General features: G+C 47.3%; 2 protein-coding genes across 3 annotated transcripts in view; one reads left to right on the top strand and one right to left on the bottom strand.

Moving 5' to 3' along the window:
- Positions 1 to 1631: 1631 nt before the first annotated feature.
- Uqcc2 (ubiquinol-cytochrome c reductase complex assembly factor 2) lies at positions 1632 to 15513 on the top strand. The gene is made up of 4 exons (XM_070023959.1): positions 1632 to 1805; positions 11326 to 11400; positions 12155 to 12224; positions 15337 to 15513. Exons 1-4 carry the CDS (start codon positions 1668 to 1670, stop codon positions 15462 to 15464), a joined length of 411 nt encoding a protein of 136 aa, XP_069880060.1. The 5' UTR covers positions 1632 to 1667; the 3' UTR covers positions 15465 to 15513.
- An 864-nt stretch (positions 15514 to 16377) lies between these two features.
- Itpr3 (inositol 1,4,5-trisphosphate receptor type 3) overlaps positions 16378 to 17358 on the bottom strand; it is a 63092-nt gene continuing 62111 nt past the window's right edge. For both annotated transcript variants that reach the window (XM_070023961.1, XM_070023960.1), the window contains exon 58: positions 16378 to 17152. In XM_070023961.1, the coding sequence (XP_069880062.1) occupies positions 17084 to 17152 (69 nt within the window). In that variant the 3' untranslated portion in view covers positions 16378 to 17083. The remainder of the gene's footprint in view (positions 17153 to 17358) is intronic.

Below are 17358 nucleotides of genomic sequence, written 5' to 3' on the forward strand. Positions count from 1 at the left end.
AGCACAGGCAGAACATGGCTTGGGTATGCAGCCAGGCAGGAAAAGAGACTTCATTCAAAAATAAATAAATAAACAAACAAGGACTGGAGGTGAGGTTCAGTGGTAGAGCACATACCTAGCAAATATGAGGCCCTGAGTTCAAATCCCAGTACCCAGTACCACAAAACAAAGCTAACAAAAACCTTTGAGGCTATAAATACAGCTGGGATGAGGCTGTAGTTAGGCTGGAAACATGGTGGGTGATGAGAGAAGCTTTTGATCGCCTCTTTTCCACTCCAAGAACTCAACTTGCCTTAGATGGACATCATTCACCCGGGGCCTGAGGTTCTCCTTTAACAGATCTTTGCTCTTAGCATCTTTGGAGAAGCCGTTCCCTGTTAAAATCCCTCCAAATTAAATTCTTCCCTCATCCCCTCTGGCCCCAGGCCTGCCTCTTGCAGCTGCCAAGATCTTCTTTCCTTCTTTTCCCTGAACAGCTAGAGTAATATTTCTTTCTCTGAATTCTACAGTGCTGTCTAATACACTCATATATGTATGAAGTACACCATTAGATGATTTTTACCTTGTCACTATCACCAAGGACTTATACAAACTAGGATGGCCATATCACCAGTGATGATATAATCTCATGGGGCCACCATTTTATATGAAGTACTAAAATATTGTATAGTCTGACTATACTTCAAAGGCCATGTCCCCATTGACTTTGTGTTTTGGTTATGTGTACACTCCCAGATTCAAGACCTGGAAGGCAAGAACTTCCTAAATTCACCACACAAAGTCAGTGGGGCTAAAATAGGGAAGAGGTATGGTTCAGTACAGGGCTGTGAATGTGGAGAGTGAGGCGTGAGGCTTTCTAAGGAAAGTATAGATGGTGGGGCAATCCTTTGAAAACAAAAATCAGTCCACATTGGTGATATAGCTAGATATGTGGAAGAGAGGAGGGAGAAAGGAAGGAAGGAAGGAAGGAAGGAAGGAAGGAAGGAAGGAAGGAAGGAAGGAAGGAAGGAAGGAAGGAAGGAAGGGAGGGAGGGAGGGAGGGAAGGAGGGAAGGAGGGAGAGGAAAGAAAAGAAAGAAGGAAGGAAGAAAAGAAAGAGAAAACCAGTGCATTGCAGGAAAAAGTATCTGATGGGTGAGCTAAAGGACCCGAAGGGAAAGAAGCTGCACTAAGGAGGCTGGAGAGAAGACAATAGCTGAAGAGGGCCAAAGCAAGAACCGTGACAGGTACAGGAGCAATGGGGGTTTGGGGGAGAATAGTGAACAACCAGGATTCAGTCCAAACACACCTTTATCCAGTCACAACCTGCATTTATATGCAAATGTTTCATTTATGCACAATAGGAGAGGTCTCTGAAGAGGGATTTTTTTTTTTTTTCAGTTTGTGCAGACGTTGAAAAAGAAAAGAAAAGCTGTCCCTAAGGTACTCCACCTCTGCCTTGTCCCTGGAGGCTGGGCGAGATCCAGAAGCCTGAGGGGTGAACTCTCTGGTCTTGCTGAAAGGCAGGCCAGCAGCGCCACTCCTTGGAGCAGGACCGGGCGCGCCAGGAACTGCGCATGCCTAGTTGGAACGAGTCTTTTTTTTTTTTTTTTTGAGAGCCATACTGCGCACGCGCAACTCGCCGCGTCGAACACCTTTCCTCCGGGGGCGGGGCAAGCGGGGCCCAAAATGGCGGCCAGCCGGTACCGGCGCTTCCTTAAGCTCTGTGAGGAGTGGCCCGTGGACGAGACCAAACAGGGCCGGGACTTGGGCACTTACCTGCGGCAGCGGGTAGCACAGGCCTTTCGGGAGGGAGAGAACACGCAGGTGACTGGAGGGGAGATGGTGGGGGTGAGGGGAGGAAAGGACGAGGCAGGGGCCGCGCCAAAGAACGGGCTGGCGGCCGCGCATGCGCGCCGGCCCGTCCAGCAGCATGTGCGTGTGGACCCCGGCCGCCGCGAAAGCGGGCCGAGCGCGACGCCCCCGCCCCGATTTTCTCACTTGGTTGCCCCCTTGGATTTCCCGAAGAAGCTCGTAAAAACTGCAGATGTTTTTACTAAATCAGAATAGCGGGGGGCGGGGGGTAAGAACCTCTGCCCCAGTATTCTTAGATGCTCTGCAGGTGGTCCAGGGCACTTGCCAAGATTGAAACCCAGCCCCTGGCGCAGGTAGCTACAGAAAGGGGCTTGTTGCTCCCACAATATGGTGATAGTACCTTGTCGTGTAGCGTGTGTTGACCGAATTGATCCCAAGAACCTCTGCAGGGCCCCAACTAAGCCTTTGCATCCTTCCTACCCCTCCCCTAGGGAGACAACAGGTAAGGTCCTGCCTGTATGGCTTTACATCCTAGTTCAAGACGTAGTAAGCAATAGGCATATGTAAAACAGCCCCCCCAAAAAAGTACTGCAATTGATATAACTGCAATTGATATAACATAGGCTTGCCTGATGAAAGGAAGCATTTATTTATATTGTTAATCTGGCTTTTCTGAGAAATAAACATATAGGTCTCTCTCGCTCTCTCTCTCTCTCTCTCTCTCTCTCTCTCTCTCTCACACACACACACACACACACACACACACACACACACACACACATGCACGCATGCACATGGTGAACCAAGAGGGCACTTGACCGGAGTGGCATTCCAGCTACTGCAGAGGAAATCAAACTGTCATTAGAGGACAGAAAGAAAGCCAGAATAATGGCAGGGTAGTAAGTGAGGTGGAATTTGCTGAGATTTGAGGCCTAAAAAGCACAGGAACCAGGCACTGTTGGATCTTAGTGGCTTTGCTTAGCAATTTGAACTTCTTATAAGGCTGGTGGGAACTCATTTTAGTCAGGAGACCGGTGTGACCTAGTTTTAAAAGGTCACTCTGGTTGTGTGTGTCAATGGATTATAAAGGCAAGCACAGGCTGGGGAGTTGGCTCCGTGGTAGAGCGTTTGCCTCACATGCATGAGCCCTGGATTCGATTCCTCAGCACCACACAAGCAGAAAAAAGCTGGAAGTGGTGCTGTGGCACAAGTGGTAGAGTGCTTGCCTTGAGCTGAAGAGCTGAGGGACAGCACCCAGGCCCAGAGTTCAGCCCCCACGACCGAAAAATAAATAAAATAGAGGCAAGAACAAACAAGTAGACTGGGGAAAAGCCCACTGTATCCTAGGCAGAAGATGTTGGTGATTTGGGTGGAGTTGGCAGTACCCAAGAACTGGATTCAGGTTGCAATGTTGCAAATCAAGGTAACAGGATGTGGATATATTGGATGTGGGGTAAAGGAAAGAAAGGAACCCAGGTTAGCACTAGATTTTTATTTTGGGCCTGAGAAACTAGGTGCCATATAGAGAGATAGGAAAGACTAGATAGGAACAGATGGGGTATAGGGTGAACATCCTAAATTTGGTGTTAGACACTTTAAACTTGAGTTGCCAAGTGGACTGACTTCCAAGTAGAAATGTCAAATAGACAGTTGGTTCTTTGGGCTTAGGCAAGAGGTCAGAGGTATGAAGTGATATATAGCATGCACAGCAGGAACATGACATTTATTTCTTTGGATTATTAGAATTTTGTTTGGGGTGGTTGTTGTTTTGTTTTTTCATCTTAGCTCAAAACCAGAGCCAGATCAGTCCACTTGTGACCAGCCTGCTAATTAGATGAGGGTGTTTGTTATTGGAAATTCTGGTCCAAGATTTCCGGGAGTCAGGAGAGTCACTCTATACTCATCTGATCTATGGTGGTCTTCACTGGCCCACAGTATAGAGAACTTGAGTCAAGAATTATAACTAGTCCTAACTCTTCAAACCCCATCAACTCTAGAGCTATGCTTCCTCTTTATTTTTAGGGGGTGCTTCTTGAGAATAGGGATAATGCCCCTCCATCAATACCTAAAGTATCATTTGCCACATTGAGGGGGGAACAAAGGGTAAATGTTGAATCAGTAGATAAGTAAGTGATTGTATTTATGGCTCATGAGTCAGGTCATTTGAGTACAGTTGCTGATATAGCAGATCTAGATGGAGAAATGTAATGAAGAGTGAGAAGGGAATATTTCTGTGTCCGATGCGGTGAGAAGTGATATGGAGCTTTCAGTGTTTTTGGAGCTGCAGTAACACAACCTGGTCCTCACCCCCAAGGAGCTTAGAGCGGGGCGTCAGAGGCTAAATGTAGTCACCTTCTTGGTTGTTTGTGTTAGTAGCCAACATAAAGGATAGAGCTTTCCTTTGGGTGTTTTCATCTTTTGTCATCATCATCATCGAGAGAGAGTTCCTAGCTGGCCAAGGGGCTACACGGGCTTGAGTCATAGCTGTAGGTACAAGTCATGGCACCACCGATGGTTCTGTCACAGCTGATGGATGTGTTCTGGGGAGAGTGGACTGGATGGCAGCAGGCACATTACTCAGGACCACTGTCGTGGTACCTCATCCTGATGTCACCTGAAATTGAGCCTGGGCTTAGTAAATCTTGGTGATAGCTTTTGGAGGGAGCAGCCCCATTGCTGGAATTGAAAACAGCACTGTGACTCACTCCCACTGACACCCCTGAGTCATTTATAAAGACCTTGGGGAAGAAAGGTGGGTTCTAGTAGTGGTAGACTCTCTATTAAACTGGCAGCAGGAGGTGGGGGTGAGGCTCAGTGGGCTGATTAATATGCACCCTCCCCGTCCCTTTGGTTATGCCGCTTGCCGGAAGCAGGTCTGATGAATTAGTCTCGTTGAGGAGAGGCAGGCAGACAGGGCTCCTCTGTGCCCCTGGGCTTCCTGTGTCCTCACAAGAACTGGCACAGGTACATAGCACACTTGGTGAACGATCTCATTTCATTTCATCCTCAGTGTAGTCAAGAAAGTAGTCACCCATTTCTCAGATGAGGAAAACAAATGAGTAAAACAACTTGCTGGGGTTCCCCTGGCAGGAAGAGACAAAAAGAAAACAGACCCAGCCATCCTGGCCCAGATCTGACGTCTCCCCAGCCTTTCCTTGCATACCATTCCTCCTGAATTATTTCTTATTGGTCTCTTGTTCCATAGCAGCAGGCCATTCCCCCTGCTCTCAGATCTTTTTAGACATATTTCCATGTGTTTGCTTGCCTGTTTTTCTTTGCCCCAGCCACTGCCTCCCATTATAGATGGGAAGAAAAATGATCCTCAGTGGGACACCAGTGCAGAAAAACCAGGCTCACTAGAAGGCAAATTAATAATTAAGACTCCAAACCAGGACACAAAAACTGCTGTTTCCATTTATCCCACCTCAAATTGCCCTTTGGGGAGTCTTACGTCCCCCCACCCCTTAACCCACCAGGAGGGGAGTGATGGTGGGAAGCGGGAACACAGGTAACACCTCTTAACACCCTCTGTCCTATTGTGCAGTCTTTTAAGTTTATGTTTGTGGGTCTTGGCCTTCTTTGAGTAAGTCTCCTTAAAAGAACACATGTTCCCTGCAGCATTGGGAGCTTCATAAAAGAGTCACAACATGGGGGAAGGTGGCAAAACAACTGTGATTGTTGACTTAACTACAGGGGCAGGAGCAGATTCTTCTAATGAGCTCATTAGGCACATAAGCAGCTTCCTAAGCGGTGTTGACTGCACACCAGCCCCATTTATCCAACGTGAGCCAACTCTGAGAAGGACCTAGAAATGCAACCCAGGGTGGGCCCACCTGCTTTCCTACCAGCCATATTACAATTACATCCAGGGTTAACTAATTGGCCTACTTTGAATTAAGTCACACTTTGTCTTGGGTGTCTAGCAATATAATTGCACTGCCACCTTCTCAGAGGAGAGTTCAGAGGTGGAGTCATCCAGTGGAGGCTGAGCTTTGGTTCCTTGATGTGGTAGGAACCAGCCTGGCACATGCTGGCCACAATGAAGCCATCTCAAATTTTGTGGTCCCCCAAATTTTGAGCCCCTGAAGTTTGATTTTTAAGGACTGACCTAAGAATACATTATGGTATTTCTAATTACAGTTTGGGGCCCCCTCCAAAATACCTCTATCTTTTTTTTCTTGGAAAAAAAAGCCATTTGGGGTGAAATGAGAGAGAAAGTAATTCAGGAGCTGTATTGATCTGGCCATATTTTAAGGTACAGGTACTGCTTCTCATGTGGTGAGTTACCGTCCTGTGGTCCAGTGTTTTACTAGGGCTTCCAGTCCAGGATCCAGCCTGTGTTTCCAGTCTTCTCTCACCAGCGTGACCCCACCCTCAGCACAGGGGCCTCGTTGCCTCCAAACCAGCCTAGGTGTTTCTTAACCTTTGAGACACCAGTGGTGCCACACATACCACAAACCCAAACAGAACTTGTCAAGAACATGGTGCTTCCCAGGCTGGTGAGGCTCTTCCCTGGATTCCACTTGCCTACCAGAAACATCTTTTCCTGAGCCTTCTCGTGCCAGTCACTGCCCTGAGTCCCATGCTCTAGTCCAGGGTTACAGGCTCCCTCAGGCCTGCACACTGTCACTGTAGGAAGCACCGTCCTTCCTGCCACATCTGCCCAGTCAGGCAGCCTGGCACCAGGACCCACCCCACCTCTGCAGCGCGAGCTACTGTGCCACTCAGCCTGAGACATGGTTAATTTTCAGTGCGTGTGTATCCTCTCCACTTGACTACCAGCTTCTCCAGAGCCAGACTAGGTTTCCCTTATGCCGAACCCCCTAGCAGAGCACTCTCCATTGTAGGTGCTCAAGAAATAAGCAGTTGAGTTGAAAAGAGTATGCTTCATAACAGAATGAATTACTTCAGAATTTCATTACCAAGTCATGAAGACCTTTGTTATAGATGTTCCTGGACCAGATCCAGCTCTACCTTAATTAGCAAAGCGGTTTGCAGCACCCTCTCCCACAAGTGCTTATGCATCCCTCTGTGTGACTCACATAGGGGTCTTGTACCAATTGCTGTCACCACCCAAAATTCAATTTTGAAAATCGAAATCAGCGCCTGCGGCACTGATGTAGATTTGTATGTATAAAAGTTTAATATGGTAAAGAGAAATTTACTGACGACTGAGCAAGGGGAAATGCAAAAGGAGCAAAAATAGAGCTATAAAGGACACTTTGTCAGTTGAACATCTATTTTATTCACATTTAGGGAGCAGTGCTGAATTTTTCATAATGTCCCTACTGCTGCCTTTTTCAGACCCAGCACTGCTATTAGTCCCAAAATGTCTGTAATCTCATTAGGTGTGAATGTGAAATCAGGTAATTTAAAGCTTGCATGTAAGACTCTTCCTAAAAACGTATGTTTCATCAGAAAAACTATTTTTTTTAATCTGGAATCTATAAAGTGTAAGATGTAGGTGTGTGGTGTGAGGCTCCAGAATTTGACACATATCTCTGTTGATAGCCTTCTAAGTAGTAAACAAGATTATTTGGGATTAGTACTGGGGTCTGAACTCAGAGCCTTATGCTTGTCAGGAAGGTACTTTTCCACTTGAGCCATCCCTCTAGCCTTTTTAGCTTTGGTTATTTTCCAGATAAGATCTTGATTTTTGCCTAGGATCCTTGTAAATGCTTCCTGAATAGCTGTAATGACTATCATAAGCCACCATGCCCAGCTTTTTGTTGGTTGAGATGGGAGGGTCTCACAAACTTGTGCTTCAATTGGTCCCTGCCTGGAGCCTCTCCCTTCCTCCCTGGTACCTGGGCTCGTCATCTTTGGCTGGTCCTTTTCCAGCACTTATTCTTGGCTACCCCACAGACCCCTTGCATGGTCCTGTGGTACCCTGTACACACCCTTTCCCACCACAATTCCAAGAGTTTCCCTGGACTGTCATGTCTCTCTTTTTGTTTGCCATTATGGCTACTTACTAATACTCAAAACAAGCTCTGATTCAATCTATCAGTGTTCCAGGCAAAATTCAAAGCAGTTCAGGCATTACCTCACTTCCTCACATGACCCTCAGAACTAGGGGCTATTATTATCTTTTCTTTCCACAGAAAGACTAAGTTGGTCATCTGCCTTAAATTTGGCGATACATAAAAGGCAAAGACAGGCCAAGGGACTGTCCTGGATTAAAGGAGACCGAGGTGCATGACAGGGAAATGCAGCAGGTGGTCCTCTGTTCTGTAAGGGCTGTACTGGGCTGATGGCCACAATTGGAATGTGGACTGTAGACTGTGGATTAGATAAGAGTGTTATATCAGTGGTGCATGTTCTGAATGCCATCGTTTAACTGTAGTCACAAGAGAATGTCCTTGTCCTCAGGAAACATGCTGAAATGCGGGGTGAGAGACCCTTATTTGCTTCCATTCAGAGGAATCAGGAGAAAAATAATTGTAGAGGATGGTAAAAGGGATGTGGAGATCCCAAAGCTGGTGAGCATTGGTGCCAGAATTCCCCTAGGCAGTTGCCCTCCACTCTCCCCAACTGAGGGGGGAGCAGCTGAGGAGGGGCAAGTGTCTGTTGGTAACCACAAGCATCATCGGAGCAACCCATGCGCACATTCAGGCCATGTGTACTTCATGAGTGTTGAGTTTCCACTAAATATTCTGCACAGGTATAAAGGGAGCAAATGGAAGATAAAGTACATGCAGTTATCTTTTGATGATCCAAAATTCTTTCTTTAAGCTTTGTACCTGTGTTATTCTCTCTTTCCTTCTTTGGGATGTGCTTGTGTTATTCTGACTTCTATAGTGGCTTCTGGTTGTTGCCCTTGATTACATGTGTCAGATGTACTCCAAGGTGTGGCTGCTGACCTCCGTCCCACTGGCCCTTCCTGGGAAGCGCCAGGGAGACACTAGCCCCACATTTCTCTCCTCTGTATGCTCAGATGATGCCTTTGATGACACCACAGTATACTCTGGCCACTCCTCAGCCTGAAATTCTTCCTGTTCTCAGGTATCTTTCTGGGCATTCTCCTCAGGAGCCTGCGCCCAGGGTGGACCAGGCGGAATAAAATCCTGGGCTGTTGCTGAAAGTGGAGACCTCATTTAAATGACACACAAAGGGAGAAGCAGGGCTGCCTTATTAAAACACTTAACTCCTGATTTATCTATATATTCTATCTTTAAGAAAGGATGTAAGTTAGAAAAATCCATCATTTGAATTCTGGGAAAATATGTAAGAGAAAGTTTGGTTCTAGAGAGCTTCCAGAATCTTGGTAGGAAAAAAATGTAAAGAACTACAAAGATTAAATAATAGCAAGGGCAGAGGAAGGGGAAGATTGAAAGGAGGTATGACTCAAGTGCCAGTGGCTTACACTTATATCCTAGCTATTTGGGGAGCTGAAAATGAGAGGCTGTCAGTTCAAAGCCAGCAGGGTCAAAATCTGTGGTAGCCCTTCTCAAATGGTAACTAGACTCGGTTGGTATGTACTTGTCATTTTTAGCTGTATGGTGAAGTAAGGAGGTCAGGTCTGGCCAGGGCTGTATTGGCCAAATAGTGGATTGTAGGGTCTGGCATCTTATCTTCATGCTGGGAGAAGGAAATACCCCCACCTCCCAGGTGATAGGCATGCCCAGATCCCTGGAGGCAGGGGCAGGCACTTGGCTAATCGGTTACTGAATCTGTAAGTCCTGGGCTAGGAATGTGGCTCAGTGGTAGAGTGCTTGCTTGGCATGCACGAAGCCCTGGGTTCGATTCCTCAGCACCACATAAATAGAAAAAGCCAGAAGTGGCGCTGTGGCTCAAGTGGTAGAGTGCTTGTCTTGAGCTGAAGAGCTGAGGGACAGCGCCCAGGCCCAGAGTTCAAGCCCGACAACTGACCAAAAAGAAAAGAAAAGAAATTGAAACTGTCAGTCCAGTGCCTGGGACTGGGAATTTCCTGTGGACCTGCCCCCTGCACTGACGCTATTAGGCCCAGATCAGCACAGATGCCATTACCTGATGACTCATGTGTCTCCATGGTCATGTCTTGTATCCTATCTCCTGGCTTGTCTCTGGCCATCATGGCATCCCGATTCAGCTCTCTATCAGAGCTGAATTGGTTTGTTGGTATTGTTTTTGTTCTTTCATTCCTCTCTGGTCTGTTTCTTAATTGTGATATGCTATAGGCCTTTGTTACAAGGGGCAGTCTGCAGACTGCTAGGGTTGTAATAAAGACTCCAATATTCCATCTTCCAAAAGGTGGCTTTGCTGATAAGTTACCTTACAACAATGAGAGCCTGAGATGGAGAAGATTGTGGTTCCAGGCCTGGGCAGAAAAGTCAAGAGACTCCTTGGAAGGATGCTGGGTGTGGTTGTGCACACCTATCATCCCAGCAACAATGGGAAGACTAAAATAGGTAGATTGTGGTCTAGGCTGGAAGGGCTTATAAAGTCTAGCTCAGCTGTAGAGTACCTGCCTGGCAAGTAGGAGGCCCTGAATTTAAACCCCAATGCAAAAAAAAAAAAAAAAGAAAAGAAAAGTATGAAAACAGAAAAATATCATTTTTCATGGACATAGTAGAATTTTCAGTAGGGCACCCAAAGAACTGAATATTTTCTCCTCGCTGTCCACAAGTCCTCATTGTCCAGGCCTTCTTCCTAGTAGAACATGATTGGAGTTTCTTGGTCCTCTATTCACCTGCTTCACCAGAAACATTGCCTCTGCTTTGTTTCCTTCTTGTAGAGGTTCAGCAGCTCTCCACTTCCACAGATGAAAGTCCCAGTGCTTTGGAGGGAAGAGGACTTCCATAAAATCTTTAACACATTTCAGATTGAAGTTGACTTCAAAACACTTTTTATTTCTCAGCCCAGGTTCTCATACCTGTGCACTGTTCATAGGCAGATCTGGCTGGTATGCAGTGTGCATTGCCCCTCTCCTTCTTTTCCCCCACATGCCGTACAATGGTCACTTGATCTCCTGAGGCTCTGCTCCCAGTTCTTGGAGCTCACACTGTTGTAGCTCTTTTCCACCTGAACCTGGCATGGTGACATGTTTGATTCTGGTTGATGGAGTGTTCTGTAGGTTTGGATGTTGATGACTTTTTTTTGTTTTTGTTTGTTGCTGTTGTTGTTGTTTGGTTGGTTGTAGGGTTTGAACTCAAAGCCTGGATACTGTCCCTGAGCTCTTTGTTCTCAAGGCCAGCACTCTACCACTTGAACCACAGCGCCACTTCCAGTTTTTGAGTTGGAGATAAGAGTCTCACAGTGACTTTTCTGCCCAGGCTGGCTTTGAACCGCAATCCCTATATCTCAGCCTCCTAGTAGCTAGGATTATAGGCATGAGCCACCAGCACCTGGCATGAGTTTTTATCTTATCAAAAAAAAAAAAAAAAAAGCCTGCTCACAGCAGGAACTGCAGGCTAGGTTTGCTTCCTACAGCGCAGAGCCACCAGTGCTTCCGGTGAATGCATTATTACATTCAGCCCTCCCTTCCTCAAGGTACAGAAGCAGTGAGGCTGAATCCCCCTGCTCACTTCTCTGGGGATGCTTTGTCTTTCAGGTTGCAGAGCCTGAGGCCTGTGATCAGATGTATGAGAGCTTAGCACGACTCCATTCAAACTACTACAAACACAAGGTGAGTGGGCTACAGTCAGGAATCCCAGCCTCTAATGGGGAACCAATAAGAATGGCTGAAGATCTGATTATACAGTGTTTTGTAAAGAATTACGGTTTTGCTACTTTCAAATGTAACCAGCAATTTCAGCCAAGCCAGCATTGATGGCTGGCAGAGGCTTGGAGTTCACCTAAATAAATGCTATTTCAAATTATGAATAAAAGCCATGTATTTTATATGTTAGCATGTGCTCCTGAGAGTATCTGACAACCCTGGGTCTTATATGTATTTTACCATCCATTCTGATTGAACTGACAAATCACCAGAATGAGGACAGGGTGAAGAAAGTGCAGCTACACAAAGCTGTGCTTTTCCTCAGCCCTGGCATGATTACTGTCAAATTCCACATAGTGTTATTTTACTCAGACTTGAAAAATAGACATGGCCAAATACAAAATCCTGTATACAAAAGGGATTTCTTTTTAAGGCTTTATATTCAAAGTATAGTTCCTGAGCAGCAGTGTGGGTAAAACCTGGTTTCTGGTTATCAATACCTAGTCGCCACCCACTTCAGAATCAGCCATTATTTCTCTGGGTATTTGTGCCTTAAAAGTGGGATCTGTCCTGGGTCTTGTGAGGCCTCATCCTGACCTGTAGGTGGCGCTATCTTGTTAGTTCTCCTGGCTTAGGGATGCCCAGGGCCCGATGAACTTAGAAGAAGGCTGGTGTGCTCCAGAACTAATGTCTTCTCCCTTCTCTCCTGTTCCTGTGCCAGTATCCTCGCCCCAGAGACACCAGCTTTAGTGGTCTGTCCCTGGAAGAGTACAAGCTGATCCTGTCCTCAGGTATTGAAAGCATAGCTGCCCTGTGTGGTTGGTTTGCAAATAATGCTTTGAGTTTGAAAGGCCAAGGGAAATTGTCTAATAAGACAGTTCTGCATGATGGAAAGCCTTGTGCAATAACCCAGAGGAAGTTCTGAAGCTACAGGGTTTATGCTTTGGGGCCATAGAGTACAGAGAAGGTCAAAGGCATTATTTACAAAAGAAAAATCCATCTTTAGTACATTTAAATTCAAGACTGGGCAGCAGAGAACAGGGGAATAGGTATTTGCCAAATGGAAGTCATTGAAATAAGGACGGAAGGAAAATAATTTTATTTTTATGGTCCTAAGGGGGCTTTATAAACAATAAAGGTTTTCATTAAAACAAAAAAACTATTCAGTAAACAAGTATGGGGATATCCGCCTATGAGTTATCTGACCCAGGGGACATGGCCTGTGGGTTAGATAGGGCTCTAAGTAGGTATGTTCTGGAGTCATGGCTAGACCTTAGTTAACAGAATTCAAAACCCCCTGCCCAGGCAGCCCCTCCTTACTTCCCTCTCTCCATTGTCACTGAAAGTGCAGGGTGGCAGGAGGGCTGGGGTCCAAGTAGGCAGGTACTGGAAAATTACTATTTTTATTACAAAGGATATTATATACAAAAATAGGCTAACCTTTTCTAGGAGGGCATGGCCTTGACACATTTGCCATCTGGTCCTCTAGAAGTTTCTTTGCTTTCCTTTTGGCAGCCTTCAGTAACTATGTTTTGGGGATTTGACCTTGTAGAAAACTCTTATTCTTCTGAGCAGATTTCAATGTATGGTATCACCCACTGTTGTCAAGAAATGTGGGGTAAAGATACTCTGGCAAGGCAGAATCACTTTGTGGGTCCTTTTTCTCCTTAATGTATAGATTTATTCCAGTGTCGGTTAGTCCATGTGATTATCAGCATTACTGTACAGTGACATCGTGAGGGGCCCAAAGAGTTGGAGCAGAGTTTAGGTTTGGGATGAGAAAGCAGATGAGTTCGCAGGCCCTGTCTCTGCCCCTTTGGTTAAAGCCTCTGTGAGCCGGGACAGCAGGCAGCAAGGAAGTCTGGGGGGCATGCCCCACCAGTGGCCCGTGCTATAGCTTGTTCTGGCTGGGAGTTCAGCCCCAGAAAGTTTGCTGTTCATTTGTTTGCACAGCAGGTCTCATATTTTTGTTGCAACTGTTAGGAGTGAGTAAGCTTACCAACTTACCTCTGAAGGGATGAAAAGACCCACAGCACCATGTAGCAAGAGGCTCGAGGGTCAGGAAAATGAGTGTGGATGTGGCATGGATGTAGCAGGGATCCTCAGTGTGGGACACGTGGACATCACATTTTGTGCCCCATTGGGAGAGCCTGGACTTCTGGAAACGTCTCATGGAAGGACAATGTGCTTATGTCTGAAGTAGTGCATGTCCCAATCTAGTAAGCACTCTGACCATAAATAATTACCTCATTTGTTCAGAAAAGCTATTCTTTTTCTCCGGAAATTTTGTTAACAGATGGAAATTCAGGCTTTGAAAGCTAAACATTATCATGAGACTTACCTAAATTTAAAATACAGGTAAAATTAGACATCCTGGAGCCAGATGTAATGGGCATACCTATAATCCCAGCACTTGGAAGGTGAAAGCAGGAGTATTATGAGTTCAAGGCCAGACTAAGCTACTTAAAAGACCCTATCTCAAAAAACAAAGCAAACAAAAAAACACAGGCTGGGAAGTAGTTCCCTGCTAGAGCTTGGCCTAGCATGCACAAGGCTCTGGGTTCCATCCCCAGTACCAAAAAGAAAATGGATACTGGTGGCTTATTTCTGTCACCCTAGCTACTCAGGAAGACTGAAGTTCAAAGCCAGCCCAGGCAGAAAAATCTGAGACTCCATCTCCAAAATAATCAACAAAACACCAGATGGGAAGCATGACTCAGTTTTAGAGCACCAGCCTAACACACAAGCCAAGCAAATACAAGGCCAGTTCAAATCACAATAGCAGCAAAACCATAAAAACAGAGATCATAGAACTTTATTCCTGGAAACTTCAGGCCAGTGGTGTTTTGCTGGGGAGCATTCTGTCCCCCATGAATATGTAGCCATGTCTGGAACACAGTTTTAGCCATCACAACTGGTAGGACTGAGGTACTACTGGCATACACAGTAGAGGCCTAGATGCTGCTAAAATCTTTCAGTGACAGAACAAAAAAGTAGCTGGTCCCAGATGTCAGTGACATGAGCAGGGAAGCCCTGCTTTGGCTCATGGGTGTCCACAGCCATGACCATGGCTGCCTTGTCATTGAGTACCAGGCATGTTTCCTCACAACTGTAGGAGGTTGGTGTTTTTGTGTTTGTTTTACAGATGAGGAACCCATGGCTCAGGGGTTGTGATTTGCTCGAGGGGTCTTGGAAGGGATGTTGAGTAGATCCAGGCCTAAGTCTGCCTCCCCAGTGTTTGCCCAGCCCCATACTTATAGTAAGCCTATACTGCCAGGACTTGGTTTCCAGCTCCAGTATTTCCCACTGTGCAACCTGAGCAGCTTGCTTGTCCTCCCCACCTCAGCTCCACCTCAGACAAAAAGTCTGTGTGGGGTGGGCCAAGTTGAGCAATTAAGTCAGGGGTCATTTCTTTGCCCTGTCCTATGGAGCAGGGCAACAAGAAATGTGCCCACTTGGATGCTGCAGGGAGGAGGGCAGGTGACCACTGCTTGCCTATCCCCTGTCACTGCCAGCATTGCCTCCATTACTCCAGTGATCTACTTTTCAGAAGCTGGGTGAAACTTGAAGTTTCTGGGCACAGTATAAAAAGCGAGGCATGGGGCTGGGAAGGTGGCTCAGTGGTAGAGCGCTTGCCTTGCATGCATGAGGCCCTGGGTTCGATTCCTGAGCACCACATAAGCAGGAAAAAAAAGCCGGAAGTGGCACTGTGGCTCAAGTGGTAGAGCACTAGCCTTAAGCTGAAGAGCTGAGGGACAGCGCCCTGGCCCTGAGTTCAGGCCCCATGACCGGACCCCCCCCCCCAAAAAAGCGAGGCATGTTTGTGTTGGAAAAGCCTTATGGGCCACTGAAGTCCAATCACGTGTTAGACCTCAGTCTGTCTGTTTCTGTTTCCCTATGCAGACACCTTGGCAGAGATAAAGGACATGAATAAAGCCACATGGAAGAAGCTGCAGGACAAGTTTGCCCCTAAGGGGTCTGAGGAGAAGCATAAAGCCTGGGCTCGGGTTTTATCTCGTCCACATACCTAAGTGGACTCTTGTAGGTTGCTTTCATCAATAAAACCACTGGCTTTCCCCACCCACAGTCCAAGACTCAACTCTTTCGTCCTCCCATGAGGAAGCCTCGCTGCTCTACAGAACTTGGCTTGAGCGGGAATGCCTGAGCATCCACCAGGACCAGCAGGCCAACTGGGGAATCTCCCACCAGAAGAAATTGGGGGTTCTCTTTGGACCAAGAAGAGGCCAGCAGGGCCCCTTGCTCAATGTGCTTCCTGCATGGTGTCAGGAAGCCCTGTGAGATTCCCAGGCTCCCTGTTGTTCCCAGAGCAGTGGGAGGAAGCTGGAAGCAGTACTGAGTGTCAGAGAGGGCATCCTGTTGCCACAGTGCAGCAGCAGTTAGGGGAGGCCCTTTGCCCCTGACTCAGGGCAGAGCTCAAGCTTTTCCCCAGCTGTGTCAAACCCTGTGTGTCCCATTAGCAGGGACAGCACTCTAACCAGGACAGCACTTGAGGGATGGCACTCTAACCAGACCTGGGCCAGGTGGGGGCTCAGGTGGCATTTGGCAGATTCTTTGGAAGGCCACATAACAGTGACCCTGCTGGCTGACATCCACATTCCTCACATTCCACATGGAATGTCCTCTCAGCAAGCCCAACCGGGGAAGGGGTAGGGCAGGACCAACAGCACCCTCCCTGCTGCGGCAGAGTTGGGTCCTAGAGCCTCAGGAAGTTTTGAAACATGATTACGACGGAGACTACTACACTGAAACAGTTCTGTGCTGGGAGCCCAGTTAAAAATCATGGCAGGATAGGGGTCACTCAGCCTCTCTTGAGAGCCCAGAAGAGGTCAGGCTGGGGAAAAGGCTCCTGTTCTGTCCTCTACCAGGTAATGACAGCCCCCAGGGAGGGTAGCAAACACAGGCCCACTTAATAGACTAGGTTGATAGATTTCTATTAATTTATTTAAGGCAATTAACGTATTAGTTTTGGGGACACACGATTTGCAAAACATTACACCACAAGGAGAAAAACAAGCAGTCAAAAAAACTAAACAAAAATCAGTCACTCCCAGCTCAGTCCCTGTGCCCTGGGCGGGCATAGGACTCCTCCAGGAGTCCTGGGGAGGTGGGTCCCGGAGCAGGGCCGTCCATCCACGAGTCAGTAGGCCTGGACAGAGCAGTGAGGTCTGCACACTGTCTGCAGCAGGCAGAAGCCCAGGGAGCTGTGCAGCCATGGCCGGGCTGCACATCCCTCTGGAATAAGTTAAAGCCCTAACTGCTAGTAACAGCATTACTGCCACCTCCCCCAGACGCAGGCAGCAACCAAAATGTAGTGCTTGGGAGATAAAGAGGTGACTCCACCCCTAACTACCTTGCTACACAGGAATGTCAGTTATTGCTTGGAGAAACAAAGGTCTCCAGGACCTATCATCATCTAAGGCAATTGTGGTAAACTGAGTCCTAGTGGAGTCTCTCCTTTAGGACTCTAGGCAGGACTGTCAGCTCTGAGGCGCCCCTTCCTGGTCAAAGCCTGGGCTGGGGAGAGGAAGGCTGGGTGGGCACCTGGCCGGAGAGGCAGGTGAGCTTGTTGGGCCACTGGCCTGAGGAAGCGGGCAGCGTTGTTGCCAGTTGCAGTCTTCAGTGACTCCCCTCAGCGGCTCATGCAGTTCTGGACGTCCACGAAGCCCAGCCGTTGCCTGCGCTTTCGCTGTTCCGTCATCTAAATTAAATGCACCTGGTCAGGTCACCTTGCGCCCTCCACGATACCATGGTACATCAACCCCCTGACCTCCAAGAAGGCCTTCCTAGTCATGCAGTCACTGCCAGGTGCAGAGAAGGGCGCTCTAGCAAGAGAGGGCACAGGATGCCTCCATGCCTACCTTCAGTGAACCCTTGGATGGCCTGCCTGGCAATCACGAGGAAAGG

This window comes from Dipodomys merriami, unplaced genomic scaffold (assembly GCF_024711535.1).
Source record: "Dipodomys merriami isolate MVZ:Mamm:240054 unplaced genomic scaffold, mDipMer1.0.p SCAF_16, whole genome shotgun sequence".
NCBI lineage: Eukaryota > Metazoa > Chordata > Mammalia > Rodentia > Heteromyidae > Dipodomys > Dipodomys merriami.